The sequence below is a fragment of the Sipha flava genome, unplaced genomic scaffold (assembly GCF_003268045.1).
Source record: "Sipha flava isolate LNK unplaced genomic scaffold, YSA_version1 250_pilon_pilon, whole genome shotgun sequence".
Taxonomy (NCBI): Eukaryota; Metazoa; Arthropoda; class Insecta; order Hemiptera; family Aphididae; genus Sipha; species Sipha flava.
Window position 1 is genome coordinate 659643 of NW_020272902.1, and position 18559 is coordinate 678201.

An 18559-nucleotide genomic window follows, 5' to 3' on the forward strand; every position below is an offset into this window, starting at 1 on the left:
ACAAGTATGAATTATCAAAACCAACTAATATAGTGTGCCGAGTTGTGAGTTCAACACGGTTACACAATATTAGGATGTAAGCATTTTAGAATTAGATTAATAACTTTATCAAGAATACTTATTACGATATTACTGATATTTTATTTAACACTTTTTAATTTAACATCAACATAGACAAAGTAAATGATAGTAACAAATATAAGCGGAGCGTATATACTGGTTGGCTGGATACATTTGGTTGCTAATGCTGTTTCGCAACTTTTTCCTATTCGATATTTTACGATTCGCACGTGGTTCATATTAATTCTATTAATTGTTTATGTTTATTATTGTAAATACGTAGTAACAATAAAATACTTATGAAAAAATATAATGTATACATAATACATGACACTAGAATTGAAACTAAACATCTCAATAAATACTACTACTACAAAAAAAAAAAAACTATAACGAAACTGAACATTATTATTTAACAATTAAAATAAAATGACAATATATTATTTACATGGGAAGTATGTAGTTAAATTTTGAATGGTTTGATTCAGTGCCGAATATAGGTCAAAATGAAGTCCAGGCATCAAGTTAAAAAGGGTTGGGTGGTTGTTGGATAATAAAATGTAAATCACATAATTATCGTATGTATTTAGGTAGAGGAATATTGATATATGAGTTCTGAATGAGATGAATTTAAATATGGGTGGGTGGGTGGTAAACTAGACTTTGCAATTGGCATCAAAAAAATTTTTTAACTCGGCGCGCCAATGGTTTGATTCATAACTCATATTATTATAATATTATTATTGTATTATAGTGATTGATATGACATATTGATAACAGCCCATAGAGTAACTCTATATACAGCCTAACCATAAACCTATAAGCTAATAGTTTATAGGTCTATGAGCCTAACATAATGATAGTGGTGAATAAATTACGAGCATGCGTAGAATGCTTAAGGTGCATTCCTGTGTTTAGATGCTCCTGATTAGACCAACACCGTTATCATTTTGTTGTTATCAAAAATAAAATTATTATCATCAATTATAAATTTATAATAAATGAATTACATTATTTTATTTGTTACAATGTAATATTAAGATATACCATCTTCACTCTTTACATGAAATATATGTTCCAATTCTAACTCTATTATTTTGTTTTCAGAATATATATTTTGAGCAGTAGAAAATCTATTATAAATATGCTTGAAAAACGGTTCAGGTCTTCCATGTAAAAATTTAGGTATAGCATTAGACATTTTTTTTATACTCTCCTGTAAGTTTTAAATTTTTAAATGATATTTTCTTAATGATTCTGGTAAAAATTGTTCAATTATGGTTTCTATGTATAGTACTATTTAAAGATTTGTCACTTGTTACTTTTAAATTTATTCATTTTTTAAAATTCAATAAATAACTATCTAAACATTCATACTTATTTTAATAAACGTGTAGTAAATAAATTTAAATCATTAGTTTCTCCTTGAAGAAAAATATTATTCATTATATTTGAAGTGACTAGGATATGTTCCAGAATGTTGAAATACCTAGTATCTTCCATTTTAATAGAAATAATAATTTAAAAAAACAGCACCAAAGATAATTAAAAAATAAAATTAAAAATAAATTATTTAATCAAAAAACTAAGAGTTTCATAAAATATGTATGTATGTTATATTGGTATAAATAATAATAAAGTGAAATAACCCATTCTTATCAAGTTATCTTCACTAATATAGTTATAAATAATATATATATTATTCTTTGTTTTTTTGGTACGCAGCTACACTGACTACATAATAATTATTAAATCAGCTCGGATAATCAAAAATAGTTCTAATAGCATTAGAAGTGTTTAAAAAGTGTTTTAATTAAAGAGTTAACTACCTACTACATAATACATTTACTTAAATGGAGATCTAATTGCCTATTATTTGATTATTTAAGTAAGATAAACTTTTAATTAGTAAATGAATTGTAATGTATTGTTTAGGCACCTAAATTATATTTTTAAATTCTTTATAGTACTACTGTTACTCAACTATTAATTCTAATTGCAGGCCGCATCAATGTTCCTATACATACCTATTCTTTTATTAAAAAATTAAGCACGTCTAAATTATAAATAAATAAATACAGGGAAAACAATAAATATTGAGAACAACTTGACTGCTTACAATATTTAATAATACAATTTTGAATTTATATCTTAATATTACATTGTAACAAATAAAATAATGTAATTAATTTATTATAAATTTATAATTGATGATAAAATTATATTTATGATAACAATTTTATTTTTGATAACAACAAAATGATAATGATGGTGTTGGTCTAATCGACTGCGTATTAACTTAGTGAATTAAATTTAGATGGATTATTTGTTTCATATGCAGACGACACTTGCCTACTTTTTATTGATAAGTCGTGGGAAGGGATTCAGAAAATAGCAATTGTTGGGTTAAACAAAGTTTATCAATGTATATGTGACAGAAATTTAAATCTCAATGAAGAAAACACTATGTTTATGACTTACTCAATTCATAAAAGCTCTCCAAGTCTTAACCCTATAATAATTCATAGATGTGTCGATGGTAATAGCTGTGGTAACGTAAATAAATGTATTGTTATCAAAGAACAAACTAGTAGGTACCCGATATTTAGTTATCATATTTGATAAAAATTTACAATGAAATATTCACATTCAAAACCAAGTTGGGAAGTTACGATCAATAACTTATAAATTCTATAAGTTAAAGGGATTAGTGCCCAAACAAACAATGCGTGTTATTTATTTTGCTCTACACCAATCAATACTCCAGTATGGAATGTAAGTATAGGGGGGGGGGGGGTTTAGGTGAAATAATTTTAAATAAATTACAAGTAAACCAGAATAACGTATTATAAATCTGTTTAAAAAAGTACTCACTGCCAGGTTCTACGAATCAAAATTATAGGAAACTGGGTATTTCACCAACTAGATTACTCTGTAAAAAAAATTGTTATTTTGTTCACTTTTAAAAGGTTTATTCAAGATAAAGATTACAAACTGTTGGAAGGTAAAAGAAAAAATATATTGTATAGTATACCTGTTAAATATTCATATAAATCATTTTGTCAATCTTTTGTTAATTATTTAGGGCTAGTGTTTTTTAACTCTATGCCATGTCAATATAAAAAAAAATATTCACTGTTCTAAAAGTAATGTTAAAAAACATTTTTATCATTGGTTCATAGGCGCAATTAGAGGAGGATAGAGAGGCTAAGCCCCCTCAAAAATATTCAAAGCACCTCCAAAATCCATGCAGAACTTTATATTATTATATTGATAGATAAAAAAAAAATATATGATTACTACTGAAAAAAAATGAAATTTATTTTTATTTTTAAGTTTTACTTGCCTTCCAATAAGCACATTTATTATAGAGGGTTAAGGGAGGAAAAAATATTCCTGAGAGGCAGTGATTGAAAAATAAATGAAAGGGGCTGAAGCCCCCAAATTTTTTACTCTAATTGCGCGTATGCATTGGTCGTTTTAGCAATTAGTCTAAACCCTTCATTGGTTTTTGTTATATTTAATTTTCAACATTATATTTTATATCTACAATTTTTCACATGTAAGTTATATTTAATATTTAAATTTATATGTCCAGCTAACAATTTTTTTATTGTTAATATTTATTTTTTTTTTTGTAAATTCTATTTATTTTGTTTCTTTACTTTGTTACTTACTTAATATTATGTGTTTTTCTTAGTAATTAATTATTACTCTCTATCTATAACAGGCTATAGATGAGTTTAGGCCCGACATGTCATTTACGTGTTGAAGACCGGTGAATTGCAGCCCGGTCATATTTTATCACTAAGTTAATTGCGGCCCGGGAAATTTATTTATTTTCAATTTTGTGCCGGCAGTATCGGCAGTATCTTATCTAAAGTAGATACCATAACGTCAATAGTTCAAACGAAAAATATTACAGTGTTAGTCTGTTCAACACATAGCATATATATCTACGAAAGCTAAAAATTCTGTTTGAGTGTGTTATACAGTTTATTATAAGTGGGTTATGGAGTTTGTAAATAGTGAAAAATCAAAACCAATTATTCTCTAACGAAGGCTACAAATTTCGTTTCCACAAAACACTAAAAGACGATGTACAGCGGTGGCCTTGCAGTGTCAAAAGTTGTAAGTGTTTTTTAAATTATCTCCTTTAAATAAAATAGTTGACAGTAATACTAATCATAACCACAATAAAAACGACGAAAAAAGTCATGAATAGGCAAATATTAAGTAATTCTCTGAAAAGAAAAGCCATAGAAGACATTTCTTGCAAACCTTCAAAATTATTTCGTTCAGAATTGAAGAAAGGCGATATATCGAATTTGACAACGAATGATTTATCATTAATTCGACACAATGTTCATCGTGCCCGTTCATTTGTACACCCCCCTCTGCCAAAATGCATTAAAGAATTACATGCTGCTTTAGAGTCTATGAATATCAAAACTAATATAGATGAGCCATTTTTGTTTATCAACAACAAAGAAAATTTTATAATTGGTTTTTCTACTACGCAAAACATAAAAGTGCTGTGCGATATAAATAAATTTTACGTAGATGGAACATTCAAAAGCTGTCCTAAACACTTTTATCAACTTTTTACCATCCATGGCCTAAAAAATGATGTATATTTACCACTAGTGTTTTTTTTTACTACCCGACAAGTGTAATACCACGTACAAGTGTGCATTTCAACATTTAATTTGCCATTCCATGTCCATTGATCTAACGTGCTCTCCTACTGAAGTTGTTATAGATTTTGAACAAGCTATCCACAGTGCTGTAGCGGAAGTCTTCCCTAAGGCTAAAATAAGAGGATGTCGATTACACCTAGGTCAAAGTTGGTGGAGGAAAATTCAAAGTTTACGACTCACGAAAATGTATAATACAAATACAGATGAAAGTTATTTTTTAAAATTTTTTTTTGGTTTGCCATTTTTGGATTCTGACAACGTCATTGATTGTTTCACGGATGACTTTTTTAGCAATACTGCCCGCTAAAGATGATCGGGTTGTACAATTTACCGACTATGTTTTCGAAAACTATATATCCCCGGATGCTATGTTTCCCCCAAATATTTGGGCACAGTTCTCTGCTAGCTGTAACCGTACCACTAACGGCTGTGAACGTTTTCATTCACACCTAAATTTATCGTTCTACTCTAGTCATCCTAACATCTATAATTTTATTGATGTGTTAGAGAAATTCAATCAGAAACATATCAAATGTTAGTATATATAATCACAAATATTTTTATAACTAAGTATATATACATGACCAGAGGCGTTCTCAGGAATTTTTATTGGGGGGGATATGAATATTTATTCAAAGGTGAGCCGTGGGGGCCAAGCCCCCACACCCCCTTATTTTTAAATAAAATCAACATACATTAATTTAGACAATATTTTATTTTTAATTAATATTAATTATATTATTTTTTATTAATTTTAAATTTACAAAATGATGTCAAGTTTTCTTGATTTTTGAGACATCACATCAAGAACTTCTTTAGCATCAATTGGGATTTCTCTATGGACGGCCAACAATGTTAAGCCGTTAAGACGATTCTAAGAATGACATCAAATTATGAAAAATATGATATAAAGTATAAACTAGTTATAATATTAATAAAATATGTTTTTCTTATTTCAGTCATTGAGTTTCTTAAATATGTTTTTAATCGTTTCATACATGAAAATGATCTCTCGGGAGTGGATGTAGATACTGGTATAGTACATAATATTTTTAACAGTTGATGGATATTTGGGAAAATTGATTGTCTACATAAACGTAAAGCATCTATGGCTGCCTTAGGATTTTTATTATCTGCTTTCAGTTTTGACTGCCATATTCTCAATTCAGCAATTACTATCTGAATGTCTGAGTCCAGATAAAATTTTACAAGTTAAAAAAAAGGTCATGGGGGGGATCCATCCCCCATATCCCCCCCCCGTGAGATTGCCCTTGTACATGACGACATGACGCATGTACTCGTAATTGGATCCAAACCCGTTACATTTTCAAGCAAATAAACAAATATCACACTATTCATCTGTCCAGAATTAACTTACTGTAAATAAAAATATTTAGGACTAATATTTTTCTCAATGGGTTTTCAAAGTAATAGTAGGTAGCTGATGAACTCATGCAATATATTTTGAAATTCTAAAATGGTGCCAAAATCATAATTAATTTTGAAAATATTTAATTATTTTTGGTGGCTTTTTATCGATTTAAGTAAAATTAGATTATCGTATCGCTTCTTCGTATCAATATGGACGTTAAATTGGTAGTACTCTAAGGTATTTTTTGTTGGCTAGAATTTTGTCGGATTATGCCGATGGTGTTTTGTCAAATGGTTTTTTGTTGTTATCGTGTGGCTTTGTGTTGAGTGGTTTTTTTGAGGTGTTACCGTTGAACCGCGATATATTTCAACCGTTAACTACCGTTCACACTACCTTGGTTAATCCACAAATATGTTGTGAATCCAGCATTGCCAACCGTACGGTGCCGATTGGGGAGGAATGGTAATTTGGCTTCCCGTACGGTCCTCGGACGGAGGTGAGTTACGCTGACATCCGCATGTTAAAATAACGGACCTATCAAAACGACTGTTATCCACTACAAAGCGCTATACATTATTAGTTGATATTAGCACTGATTGTTTTAAAATTTAATATAATCTGTGCCTTAGATCATATTTTGTGGATGGAGCTATTTCCATTTAATCAATGGAATAAATTTGTTGCCAACATAAGCGACGGGTCTCTTAGTGATGTACTCACGTGCAAAGTTTTTCCTCGCATTTTTATCAGATGAATGAACAGTGCATTTTGCATATTGCATCTTGATTGGTCGGCGTCCATCCGGCCGGCGTGTGCGCGCCAATCCGTTCCCATAATTATACGAAGAATTATATCGCGCATGCGCAATTTATTTTAATCAATCGATTCGTCGCTAATATCGGTAACAAAAAACAACACACTGTGGCTCTATAGCAGTGGTTCCCAACCGGTGTGCCACGAGCGCCCTTTAAATTTGCTGCGATAAATCTATAAATTGTTTTATAAGTATGTATTTACCAGCTTATTATTGATATACGAGATGAAAACTGATCGAATTAATCGTAGATACATTTAATATTATTTATTGTAAGTATGCCCGTTGCAGCCGTCTCGATCGATCGATTGTATTAATATATTTCACAATAAATAATCCTCTAATAGAGTATACTGTAAATAGTATACATATATATGTATATATATATATAAAATATGGTTCACATATAGGGTGACCATACGTCCCGTTTTATACGGGGTTGACCCATTTTTCCATTTTGTATCCCGTTGTCCCGACAATAGTTATATGGGACCTATTTTGTCCCTTATTTTTAAGTTGGTCCCGTATTAATCCCGTTTTTCTCTTTATTGTTAATTTATAATTTTTCTATTTTTTTTTTTATTCTATGGTATGTTAGTATCACAATATTAAATAGAACATATTTTAAATCTATACTTATCAGCATTATTTTTAGATTCTTGTCTTAACAATAAATTATTATAATTGTTGCGGTTAGAAAATAGAGAACTAATAATGTCACATCATTATCGACAACGTTAACAGGTTGACTGCCACGGTAAAATTGTCATATTTTACTGTCAGGCTTTGTAGGGTCTTCAGACCCTATAATTAAAGTATATTTCTAGGCCGCATAGGGTTCTGAGACCCGTCGCAATATATAGTTTTATATGAAAAAATACTTTGACGTGGCCTCCTTGGAAGTTCTATGAAATGGTTTTAAGATATAATTTATCTTTATGAAATAAAATCTATTTTTATTTTAACGACTGTGTTTTCCGATCGAATTCATGAAAAATGATCTGTTAAACCAATGATTATAAATACTAATGGTATAACGATAACGTACAAAATTTTATTATATTCGTCATTAAAATAATTTTTTTTTGGATTTTTGTGTACATATTATACTTATTAATATTTTATTTGTATTTAAAAAAATATTATACAGCATACATTTAATTTGTTTTTTTTAAATTAATATATTTAGTTAAGTAACTTAAGTGCCCCGTATTTTTATTTTATTTTTATGGTCACCCTATTCACATAATATATACATTGGTGTGCCGCGAACATTTTGTTGGAGATGAAGTGTGCCACATTGTTAAAAAGGTTGAAAACCACTGCTCTATAGTACCCATCTAGGCATCATAGCCATAATCGAAATATTAATATTCGAGACATTTTTATAATCGAGAGATGTCTCGAAATAATCATTCGAATGTTCAATTGAAATATTAATAATTGTGATACGATATTCTGTTATAATACCACTATAACAAAATAATAATATACTTATTATTTATTTATTAATATACTATTAACAATACCACTAATGTTAATTATTAATTAATTAATGAATTAATGACTGTTTAACATAAACTAACTATTTACATAATATACACAACAATTATAAATTACTGAAATATGAATCACCACTACTGGTTCATCGTAATTTTCAAATCGAAATCAAAGACAAAATACAAAATAAAATAGCAACGGACGTTAACCTAGTAATTCAATCGTTACATAAATAATATATTACCCACGTATAAAGTATTTTGAATAATATTGATATAATTTTATTTATAAACGTCCTTAGAAATTTTTGTTGTTTTGTGGTTGAATAATTAAAAAAAGTCAAACTTTAAAATATAAATAACTAAGAATAACCGTATACCCATCGATATTTGTCTAACAACCAGTCCCACGAGTAGCACGAGTCGAAAATACAAATACTCAGTCAAAAATTATGAAAAAAAAAAAAAAAATTGTAGTATTATATTTATTATTATACTACACTAGCTGACCCGACAAACGTTTTTGCCATAGTCTTCCCCCCTCCCCCCCAAAATTACACCTCTGATATGACACAACTTTATTAACAAAAATAAGTATGAACAAAAATGTACATGATATAATAGATGTCTACGCGAAGGCGCTATAAAACAAAAAAAAAAAAGAACAAGAACGAAAATCGAACTTGCGCTCAGATGTTGTAACAAGTGGTCGAGATTCGATGTACGCAGGAAGAAAAGATTGTCAAGAACACGGCTATAAATAATATGGTTGCATAACGACTGTAAAAGTGTGAAGCTCAAAGGGTATATTGATTTTCACGGCATCGTACAACGCTCTCTAGGTGATACATTTATTAACTAGATACACTTGATATCGATTATAAACGTATTAGCATTGTAGCAAATAATAGTATTTATAATCAATAATATTAGATATTAGCAGGGACTTAATTTTCTATTAAGAAGTAATCAATTTGGAAAATTTTTTTTTCGCGTTGTTCAGTTGTATTACTTCAACACATTTCAAATAACTATGTTGACGTATTCTCATTCTTAAATACATAATAAACATTTTTGTGAGTATTTCGCTTTTATGTTTTTTACAGTTTCACGTTATTTTGAAGATTTTATAGTAAATCAATCTTTGTTTTTTCGAATACCGTTTGAGAAACTGCACACTTCTCAAAACTTAACTCAAATCAGGCACGTATACAAAAAAATATTTTGGAAAGGGTTTTAGGTTGTCCATTTTCATAATTATATAATCTATATACCACTTTTACGATACCCTATATGATCAGTACTTGGCGGCCATCTACAGGGCGTGAATTTGTTCCGTAGTTTCGCTTCGAGCGCTTTTGTCTACAGGAGCGTCACCTTATTTTATAATCAGCAACTAATGAGTAAACATCATCTAAAATGTACAGCGCGATGCGATAAAGGTTTTTAACACATACAACAGGGCTTATAACTTATAACATTTACAAATTTTTTTGAAAGGTCATAGAAATACTTATGTGAGCTACACATTTGTTTTAGATAAATGAGAAGCTAAAAACAAAATTTTACGTTGCATATTTTTACATATTTCAAAATATAAGTGCTATTTTGCTTTATTTCTATTTTATAGACTTATTCTTGCATATTTGATATTTTGCTTTTTTAAGTATTTTTCAATTCCGTAGCATTTAAAACATATTTTCTTGAAAATAACAAGTAATTAAAATAGCATTAATTTTCATATTTGTAATTAATTCAAGTTAATTAACTAATTCTTCTTCTTTTGGTTTAAATAATATATTAATGATATGTTTTTTTAATAGTAAATGAAAATTGTTTTTTCTTTACATGATATATTTTTTTTCGCATTATTTTGTATTTTTAGTGAATATTTATTTAAAAGATTTAATGAATATTTTTAAGATCAAAATATAGCGCTTATAACTACTTTTTTTAGAGCTACAAGTTATGAGCCCTGGTTACATATAATAATTTCGCACGCGCAGTGACGCGGTGACATCCTGCACGCTCCCGGAGCGTCCATACAGAGAACACGACGTGTTGAATCAACGGGTAGTATGTTTGGCGGGAGGCTGACCTGCGCGCCATCGACGAAAACCGTTCACCGCCGAGGGCTCATAGTGGATAGAGCTGCGGTACGATTCCGCGCATCAACATTATTTTTACGTCTACACAACGTTGCCAAACATATATTTGCTCGGTAAAACGGTTTGTGGCGATTATTACTTATTAATATTACTAATAATTATTTAATATCGCCGATACCAGAAAAAACTTTTATCATTTAAATCCCATCACTTTTATCTGGAATTATTATCTTTATTGTAAATCCCCGAATAGGTACAAATCACAGATATATATTAAAACATATAAATCAAAATAATATATTGATTTATGTATTAATATAAAATGATAATATATTGATTGATATATCCGTGGTACGAATATACTATACTATCTTAATATATATAATATACCTATGCAGGTAGTGGAATGCATAGTTTTATATTGTATGCACGATGTATCTATCTATTTACTGTCATTTGTGTTCGCGTTTCGGTCGTGTAAATGTCGATACATCAGACAGTGGGCTGATAGATATGTCAGATGGAGGTGCTGTAAAAAACAGTGTACGTCTACTGTATTAATGTATTAATGACAACTGATGATTCCATTTTAGAAAACGCTAGTGAGCATAACCACCCTGCAGATTCAGTTTGAAAGATCAATAGGCGAGATTATAATTTAAAAATGTATTATTATATATAAAATTTTATATATTAAAAGTTATTATTAAATAACTTTGGCAACGTCGCATTTAATTTCACGCGCAGTCGTACACGCCTTCGAAGGGTCTAAATCATGTTCTTTGTTATTCCGGCACCACGCGCATACATACAAAGGTAATCCGCGCATAAACGTAGTCCGGCGGTGAATAGGGTATACGTAAAAACATATTTAATAATATTCCTGCATGTCGAGAGGGGTTTGAACCCCTAAAACCCTCTCTTGTTCACGCGCCTGGCTCAAATGATTTTATAATTAAGTATTAACATGATGATTAGGGCGAGATAGATAACCTATCGTTTTTATATTCACAAATTTATATTTGCGTGGTAATGGGGGCATATTTATTATCGTATGTTATAATAGCCTAACCGCAGCTATAATCTATATTTTATTTGATCTCTGTAGGTTGCACTTTATTCTGCTTATATTAGTCACGTAACTTTTCTATAACATTCTGGCTCGCCTTCATTATGTTCAGCATAGGTCCGTTCCGTAACCATACTATCTGTAGCCGTGGTCAAGATTAACGTGGGCGACGACGGTAAAAGTACATACGATTCGAGCGACAGTCAGGCATCGATCGCGAACGCAGGCTTGTCGTTGCTATTGGTAACGCAATGAAGGCACGGCGTCGGGCTCCACAATTGCCAACCGCGTTACTTCAGTGAAAAAGCACAGTAGTGGTGACCGACCGCATGTCCTTTACGCGAACGGTCGTCGAAATAAAATTTAATTACACCAAGTTAGTAGAGATTTCATGCATAGCCGATGATGCCTTTGGTGAACTACAAGAAGTTGAACAAAAACACAGAAAATACTGGGTTCACCTGATGAATAGAAATCGGGAATCATGTCTAGCCTATAAAGTTAATTAAAAAATAATATATATGCATGTAATAATCATACAGTATATACTATTTAAAACACTAATACGTATGAAAAGGCATCCACTATGGGGTATCATGGGTGCCATGGCTCCTCGCTATTTTAGTTGATATTAAATATTAATTGTTTCATACTTTTATCACTTGTAAAAATATACAAATAGTATATACTGTATATTATAGTCACGTTTAATATATCACATATTTAATGCAAGTAGACAACTTAAAAGGTGAATTGAAAGTATTAATAATGGTAGTGCTAATAATGAAGATGTATTTTTAAGTATTATAGTTGATGTAAACAAGTATTTGAATGATATAGAATTATATTTATTTAAGATTAACATCAAAACAAACATTAAGAAACAATAATTTTCCATCAAATTATTATAGAAATCAAGAAATATATATCATACTTAGATTCATTAATTTTATCCTTAAATTATAGATTTACGGAGAATAATGAAAAATTTGAAATTAAAATTAATTTAACTAAAAGCTTTATTTAAAATTATTTAATATCAATAATACTCAAATTACATGTATAAATAAAGATATATTTTATTTTAGTTTGTATTAAGTTTCAATAAAAATATGGTAATTTAGATAAAATTATGTTATTTTGTTTATATCAATAAATTACAGGTAAGTATGACATTTTGTAACGGTAATTTTATAATTTTGATTTTGCTCATAATTTGAGTATTTTAAAAGCTCCAGGAGGAGGGGATAATTGTTTTGGGCGATAATCATTCTATAATCCATATGAACAACATGGTCATTGCAGGTTAGGTGAGGTCAGTCTGAATAGGTAGAGGGAATGCCAATCCGTAATATTTCCTGCATTCATTCAGGTAGGAAATATAAACTGCAGGGATGTTAAACCGTCATGAACACCTTTCAACCTAATATTTTATCTGTTATTCAAAAAAAAAAAAAAGAAAAATGTATACTATACTATTTATAACCATTAATTGTTTTTAGTGTCACACCTAGAGTGGAAAATCAAAACATGCATTAAATCAAACGGTTAAGTCATAGATGTAAACATGTGGAGCACCGGCTATGCCCAAACATCCCCTAAAATAAATATTATAAATGGGGCTCTAAAATTTCAGCCTAAGGGTGAGAGGCCCGTATTTTAACTGATGTTGTTCAAATTAAATTTAATTCATTCTAGAATATATATAACTATAAAAAAATTAATTATGTTTCGTTATAGACAAAATAAAAGAAAAATTTCTACATTTTCGTGCAAAACCTATTATGATAAAACAGCAGCTAGTGTATGTTCAGCAGTAATGAATTAAAAAAGTACAAATCAGAAATAATTGAAAAATATACGGGATTCAAGAAAAAAACATATTCGTTAGGACTAATATACCACAATATTAAATAAAAAACTAAAGTTATATTTAATTAATTATTTTAACGTTTTGTCGATATAGGACCTGAAAGTATAGTAGGTACCCCTTGAATTATAGATCTGAGCACGCCTAAAATACGAGGCATTATTTAAATAATATTACAACAATAATAATAAATTCTAACCAATTCCGTCGCGCTATCGTGCCCCGGTGGTGGTATAATCTATTCTATGGTGTAACGCATAGAGATATTAACAACGCTCAGAACAAATTAAATCTAATCTATTCTGCGATAACACCAAGGTTTATTGATTAAAGATAAGGAATATAGATACTGTAATCTATAAACCTCGATGTAATATATCGTGGTACATTTGTCGTTTTCATAACGCGACAATCGATGCCCCGTACGCACTGCACCATCTGCGCACCATCGTTGGCTGCACTGTGATTTACCGGAAAGACGCGGTTGGCCCGGGCTCGAGGGCGCTGTGGTGTTCGTCCCGTTCATAGTTCACGCTGTTCACTGTAATTTTGCGCCTCAGTTTATCTTTATCCCATCGTCTGTTGTGTTTGTCTATGCGTCCGCCGTCTTAGTGAATAACAACGAAATCGATAACAGAATCCGTCTCGCCGCTCTGGTCAGCATCATCGTCTTGGTGCCGTTTGCTCGACGGTTCCTTTGGTTTGCTTGTCGGTCTGTTTCCGCCGCCACCATAGCATTTAGTGATAACCAACCTCGTCCGATCAACTATCGTATTCTTGCTCGCTGTACCGCGTCTTGTGTTTCGCTGTAACGATGACCGTCATGGCATATCGTTTGGCCGTCGTTTAACGACCCGTCGCAGAAAAACCGATTCGCCGCCACCTCATCCATCGGAAATTTTTCCGTTCTTCAGTCTTCTCACCGTCCGGTGTGTGTGTGTGTTGCACGTTACATGGTCGCCGAGATGAAATTGGTAGACAATGTGGTGCGTAGCTTCAAGGTGGCTAAAGTGTTCCGCGAGAATACTGACAAGATCAACAGTTTCGACTTCTCGCCCGCCGGCGACTACATTATATCGTGCAGCGAGGACGATCAGATCGTCATATATGATAGTCAAAAAGGCGAGTTATCCAAAACCATCAACAGTAAGAAGTATGGCGTCGATCTCATACACTTTGCGCACACCAAGACCACAGCTATTCACAGCTCGACCAAAATTGATGACACCGTCAGGTATGAACTATCCCGGTGCAGGATTTCCACCTATGCATAGCTCCCCTGTATCATCTAGTTCGATCTAGTGGCAATTTAGTGTTTATTCTCACGATTTTCATTCTGTCAACTTAATTATGATATAAGTGTTTATACGGAGACATTCTGTATTTTGTAACTTTCAAACGAAGCAAATGACTATAGCAATAGATACTTATTTAAAAAATAATTTCTACTTTTTTTCTATTTAAGTTAATGTAATACCTTGACCAATGTTTGTTAAATGGATATAAACCTATTCAATATCGGTAACACATATAAGAGATATTTTAAGCTGCTGTCACTTAGCTCTGAATATCTGTAGGTATCATAGCTAGTTATATTGTTTGAGTACATATGAGAAGAAAATTATATCATAAATATGTTATCCTTATTATACTTCTGAACATAATATAATACAATTCAATACTGTTATCAATTTAAGATTTTTATCATTAAAAATTTCAATAAAATACAAAATTATCAGTTGTTACTTTTTAAGATAAAATCAATTAAAATTTTTTTAAAATATTTAAAATAAAAAAATGTACTGTAACATGATTTGTTTTAAAAAAAAACAATTATATATATACTCAAATTTAAGTATGAATAACAATATAAATATACTTTTAAGTAAGAATATGATAATACCGACTAAGGAATCACCAAAATTAAATGATCTAAATATTATATTAGGTACCTATATTTTATTCCATTTATTCAAACAATGTCAGTTTTAGTATGTTTCTCCAATTTGTGCTTATTAATTTTTATTCTAAGATAACCTTTATAGTTACCAACATTTATCAAAACAGACATGGTTTATTACTGTGTAAACTTAATACTTAAACGTCTGATGATACTTGTATTTTGTGTATAAAAACAATATTGGTTTTTATTGTATTTCATATTCTTTAGGTTTGAAATTTAACCCGTTATTGGTATCGTGGTGAGCGGTGCTCACCTCGTAAGTATTTTGAAAACCACTTGTTTAATTATTTCTTGATTTCTCTGATACTATTTTTACTCTCAATTGACTATACACTAAATGTATTTTTTGTCAATCTAATAATTTTATAAATAATTCTTGATATGATATCGACATGTAATATCATTAATGTCCATAAAGTGAGCGTTATGCTCATTCCATAGGAATGTAAATATTATTATATTGTTATAAAGGTTTTTTTTTAAAATAATGTAGTTTTTAATTTTTATTGTTTGAAATATTTGTGATCAGGAAAAATGTTCATAATTATATTTGTAAAATAATTAAATTTAAATAATCTAGTGTTGGTTTCAATTGTATATGCTTATTAAATAATAAATAATGATAAAAAACAGTGAGGTGGCGCTTACTTAACACCAATGGCGGGAAGTTACATAACGATACCAAAAGATTTAAAAGAGCAAAATAATTATTGTAGGTATAATGATACCATGCATAGTACCAAGAACAATTATATAGGTATTTCATGACTATCCCATCATATTTAAATAATCATATATTCTTGTTTTATATTAATGAATATATATATATACACCCATAGATAGTTATAGTAGATATCTAATTAATATAATATTTAATTGTATTTGAATGTGGAGTAATTAACTTTAAAATATTTATGTCATTACTTTGTAATGATTTTATAATAAAAAAAAAAAAAAACAGTTATGTACCTATATTAGTTAGGAATTATAAATATCAAAATTGTATTTTCTATACTTTCAATTATTTAGGTACATTATTTTTTTTTTAATTTTCAGATATTTATCATTGCATGATAATAAGTATATCAGATATTTCACGGGACATACAAAAAAAGTTGTGTCATTATGTGTATCACCTATTGAAGACATGTTTGTATCTGGATCATTGGACAAAAGTCTAAGATTATGGGATTTGAGGTCACCAAATTGTCAAGGATATATTAATGTAATGGGAAGACCTGTAGCTGCTTTTGATCCTGAAGGTTTAGTGTTGGCAGCAGGCATAAATTCTGAAACGCTGAAATTGTTTGATATTAGGTAAATAATACTTTTATTTGTTTTCATTAAGTGCATTTAGGTATTTAGTTAATGCCATATTTAATTTTAGATCTTTTGACAAAGGACCATTCATTACTGTAAAGCTTCCTCAGGAGAAAGAATGTGATTGGACTGACCTCAAATTTAGTCAAGATGGCCGAACGATTCTTATACCTACTAATGGATCTTTAATTAGGTTGATTAATGCATTTAATGGTACACCTATTCAAACATTCACTGGCCATCTGAATAATAAAGGAATTCCAATTGAAGCATCATTTAGTCCAGACTCTCAGTACATTTTCAGTGGATCAACTGATGGCCGTATTCATGTGTGGAATGCAGTTACTGGTTATAAAGTTTGTGTTCTCAATGGTGATCATATAGGACCAGTTCACTGTGTTAAATTCAACCCTAAATATATGATGATGGCTTCAGCATGTACAAATATGGCATTTTGGTTGCCCAGCTTAGATGATGGAGCAAATTTATCATAAGTTACAATTTATTTTATTAGTGGTTTGTCTAAGACTTAAATCTATGTTGTATTATATATTGTACTCCTTATAAGTCAAAAGAATTTTAATTTTTGACTGTGCTTTATAATTTATTAAATTTTAATTTATTTAAATATTTAAAGAGTAAATGCTTATTTATTTTACTTGTGATTATTTTTAATTTTTGGGTGAATGCTCATTGATATAAGTCAATTTTAATTTGTGCTATTATTCCTTTTGTAAGCTCAAATGCATTCAACATATTTTGATTTTTATATTTCATTTAAGATTATTAATTACACTTTGAAATGTTTAAAATTGATTGATATTCATTAGCATTGATCTAATATATCATGTATAATCTATAAAGATTTTTCTTGTAAATGTTTTCAAGTTAACTGCTGAATTACATTGTTATAACATTGATATTACTTTATGTGATCAAAGTATGAGTGTTATTTAAATTAAAAGGGTTAAGTTTATGTACAAATATTTTAATATCTTAACCAGTTGATTCTTTCTTTTAACTGACAATCTTCTAAAATCTATTTGACTTTTTTGACTGGATTATCGGTTAGCGATTTGACATTCAGCAGTGTTGACAGTGTTTATTTATTTGCTATTTACAACATGGACATATTTTTAAAAAAGGTAATGCTCATTGACATTTTTAAACAGTCAGTACCTTAACTAATGGTGCTTTAAAACATATACATATATATAGATCAGACTCCCTTAATTTTGAGATTTATCAACAAATTTCAATTTTAAAAATCTTAATATCATACTTATGTTTTGAATAAGTATAAGTTAAAATATTGAACTTAGTATTTCGTTAAAATTGTAAATAATTTGAACACCAATTCTAAATCATATATTAGATATAGTATTTTCCGTTATGATCTAAAGTAATAAAAGTTACTATTATTTTAGTCTTAATGTTTATTGAAGTAAAAAATTTTCAACAATAAAATGTGTAAAGAAATTTGTATTTCGTTGTATTATAATTGTTTAGTATGTTATTAATTTATAATATATATTGTACAATTTTTTTTTATCGTGAATTTTCTATGTGCAAGTAAACATCCTTCAATGTTTAATTCAACTTTGCATACAACTATTTTTTATTTTTAAATTATTTTATATGGTTTGTTGAATATGAATGTCTGAATAGTTTATTTGTAGTATTATCTTATAATTTTACATCCTCATTTTTTGTATACTCATATTTTAATTTTTTAAGTTAAAATGTTAAGTATACTTAGAAATTTTATTTATTTTATAAGATAA

At 29.5% G+C, this 18559-nt stretch overlaps 2 protein-coding genes across 2 annotated transcripts; one reads left to right on the top strand and one right to left on the bottom strand.

The window, feature by feature from the left end:
• Window positions 1-5520: 5520 nt before the first annotated feature.
• LOC112684518 (52 kDa repressor of the inhibitor of the protein kinase-like) lies at window positions 5521-5966 on the bottom strand (the record flags this gene model as incomplete). The annotated part of the gene is made up of 2 exons (XM_025556072.1): window positions 5521-5636; window positions 5717-5966. Coding segments are annotated over 2 exons (366 nt in total), but the record flags the coding sequence as incomplete, so codon positions are not given.
• Window positions 5967-13990: 8024 nt separating this feature from the next.
• LOC112684478 (WD repeat-containing protein 82) lies at window positions 13991-17289 on the top strand. The gene is made up of 3 exons (XM_025556031.1): window positions 13991-14726; window positions 16512-16772; window positions 16843-17289. The coding sequence occupies exons 1-3, from the start codon at window positions 14446-14448 to the stop codon at window positions 17267-17269; spliced, it is 969 nt and encodes a 322-aa protein (XP_025411816.1). The 5' UTR covers window positions 13991-14445; the 3' UTR covers window positions 17270-17289.
• The last annotated feature ends 1270 nt before the right edge of the window (window positions 17290-18559 follow it).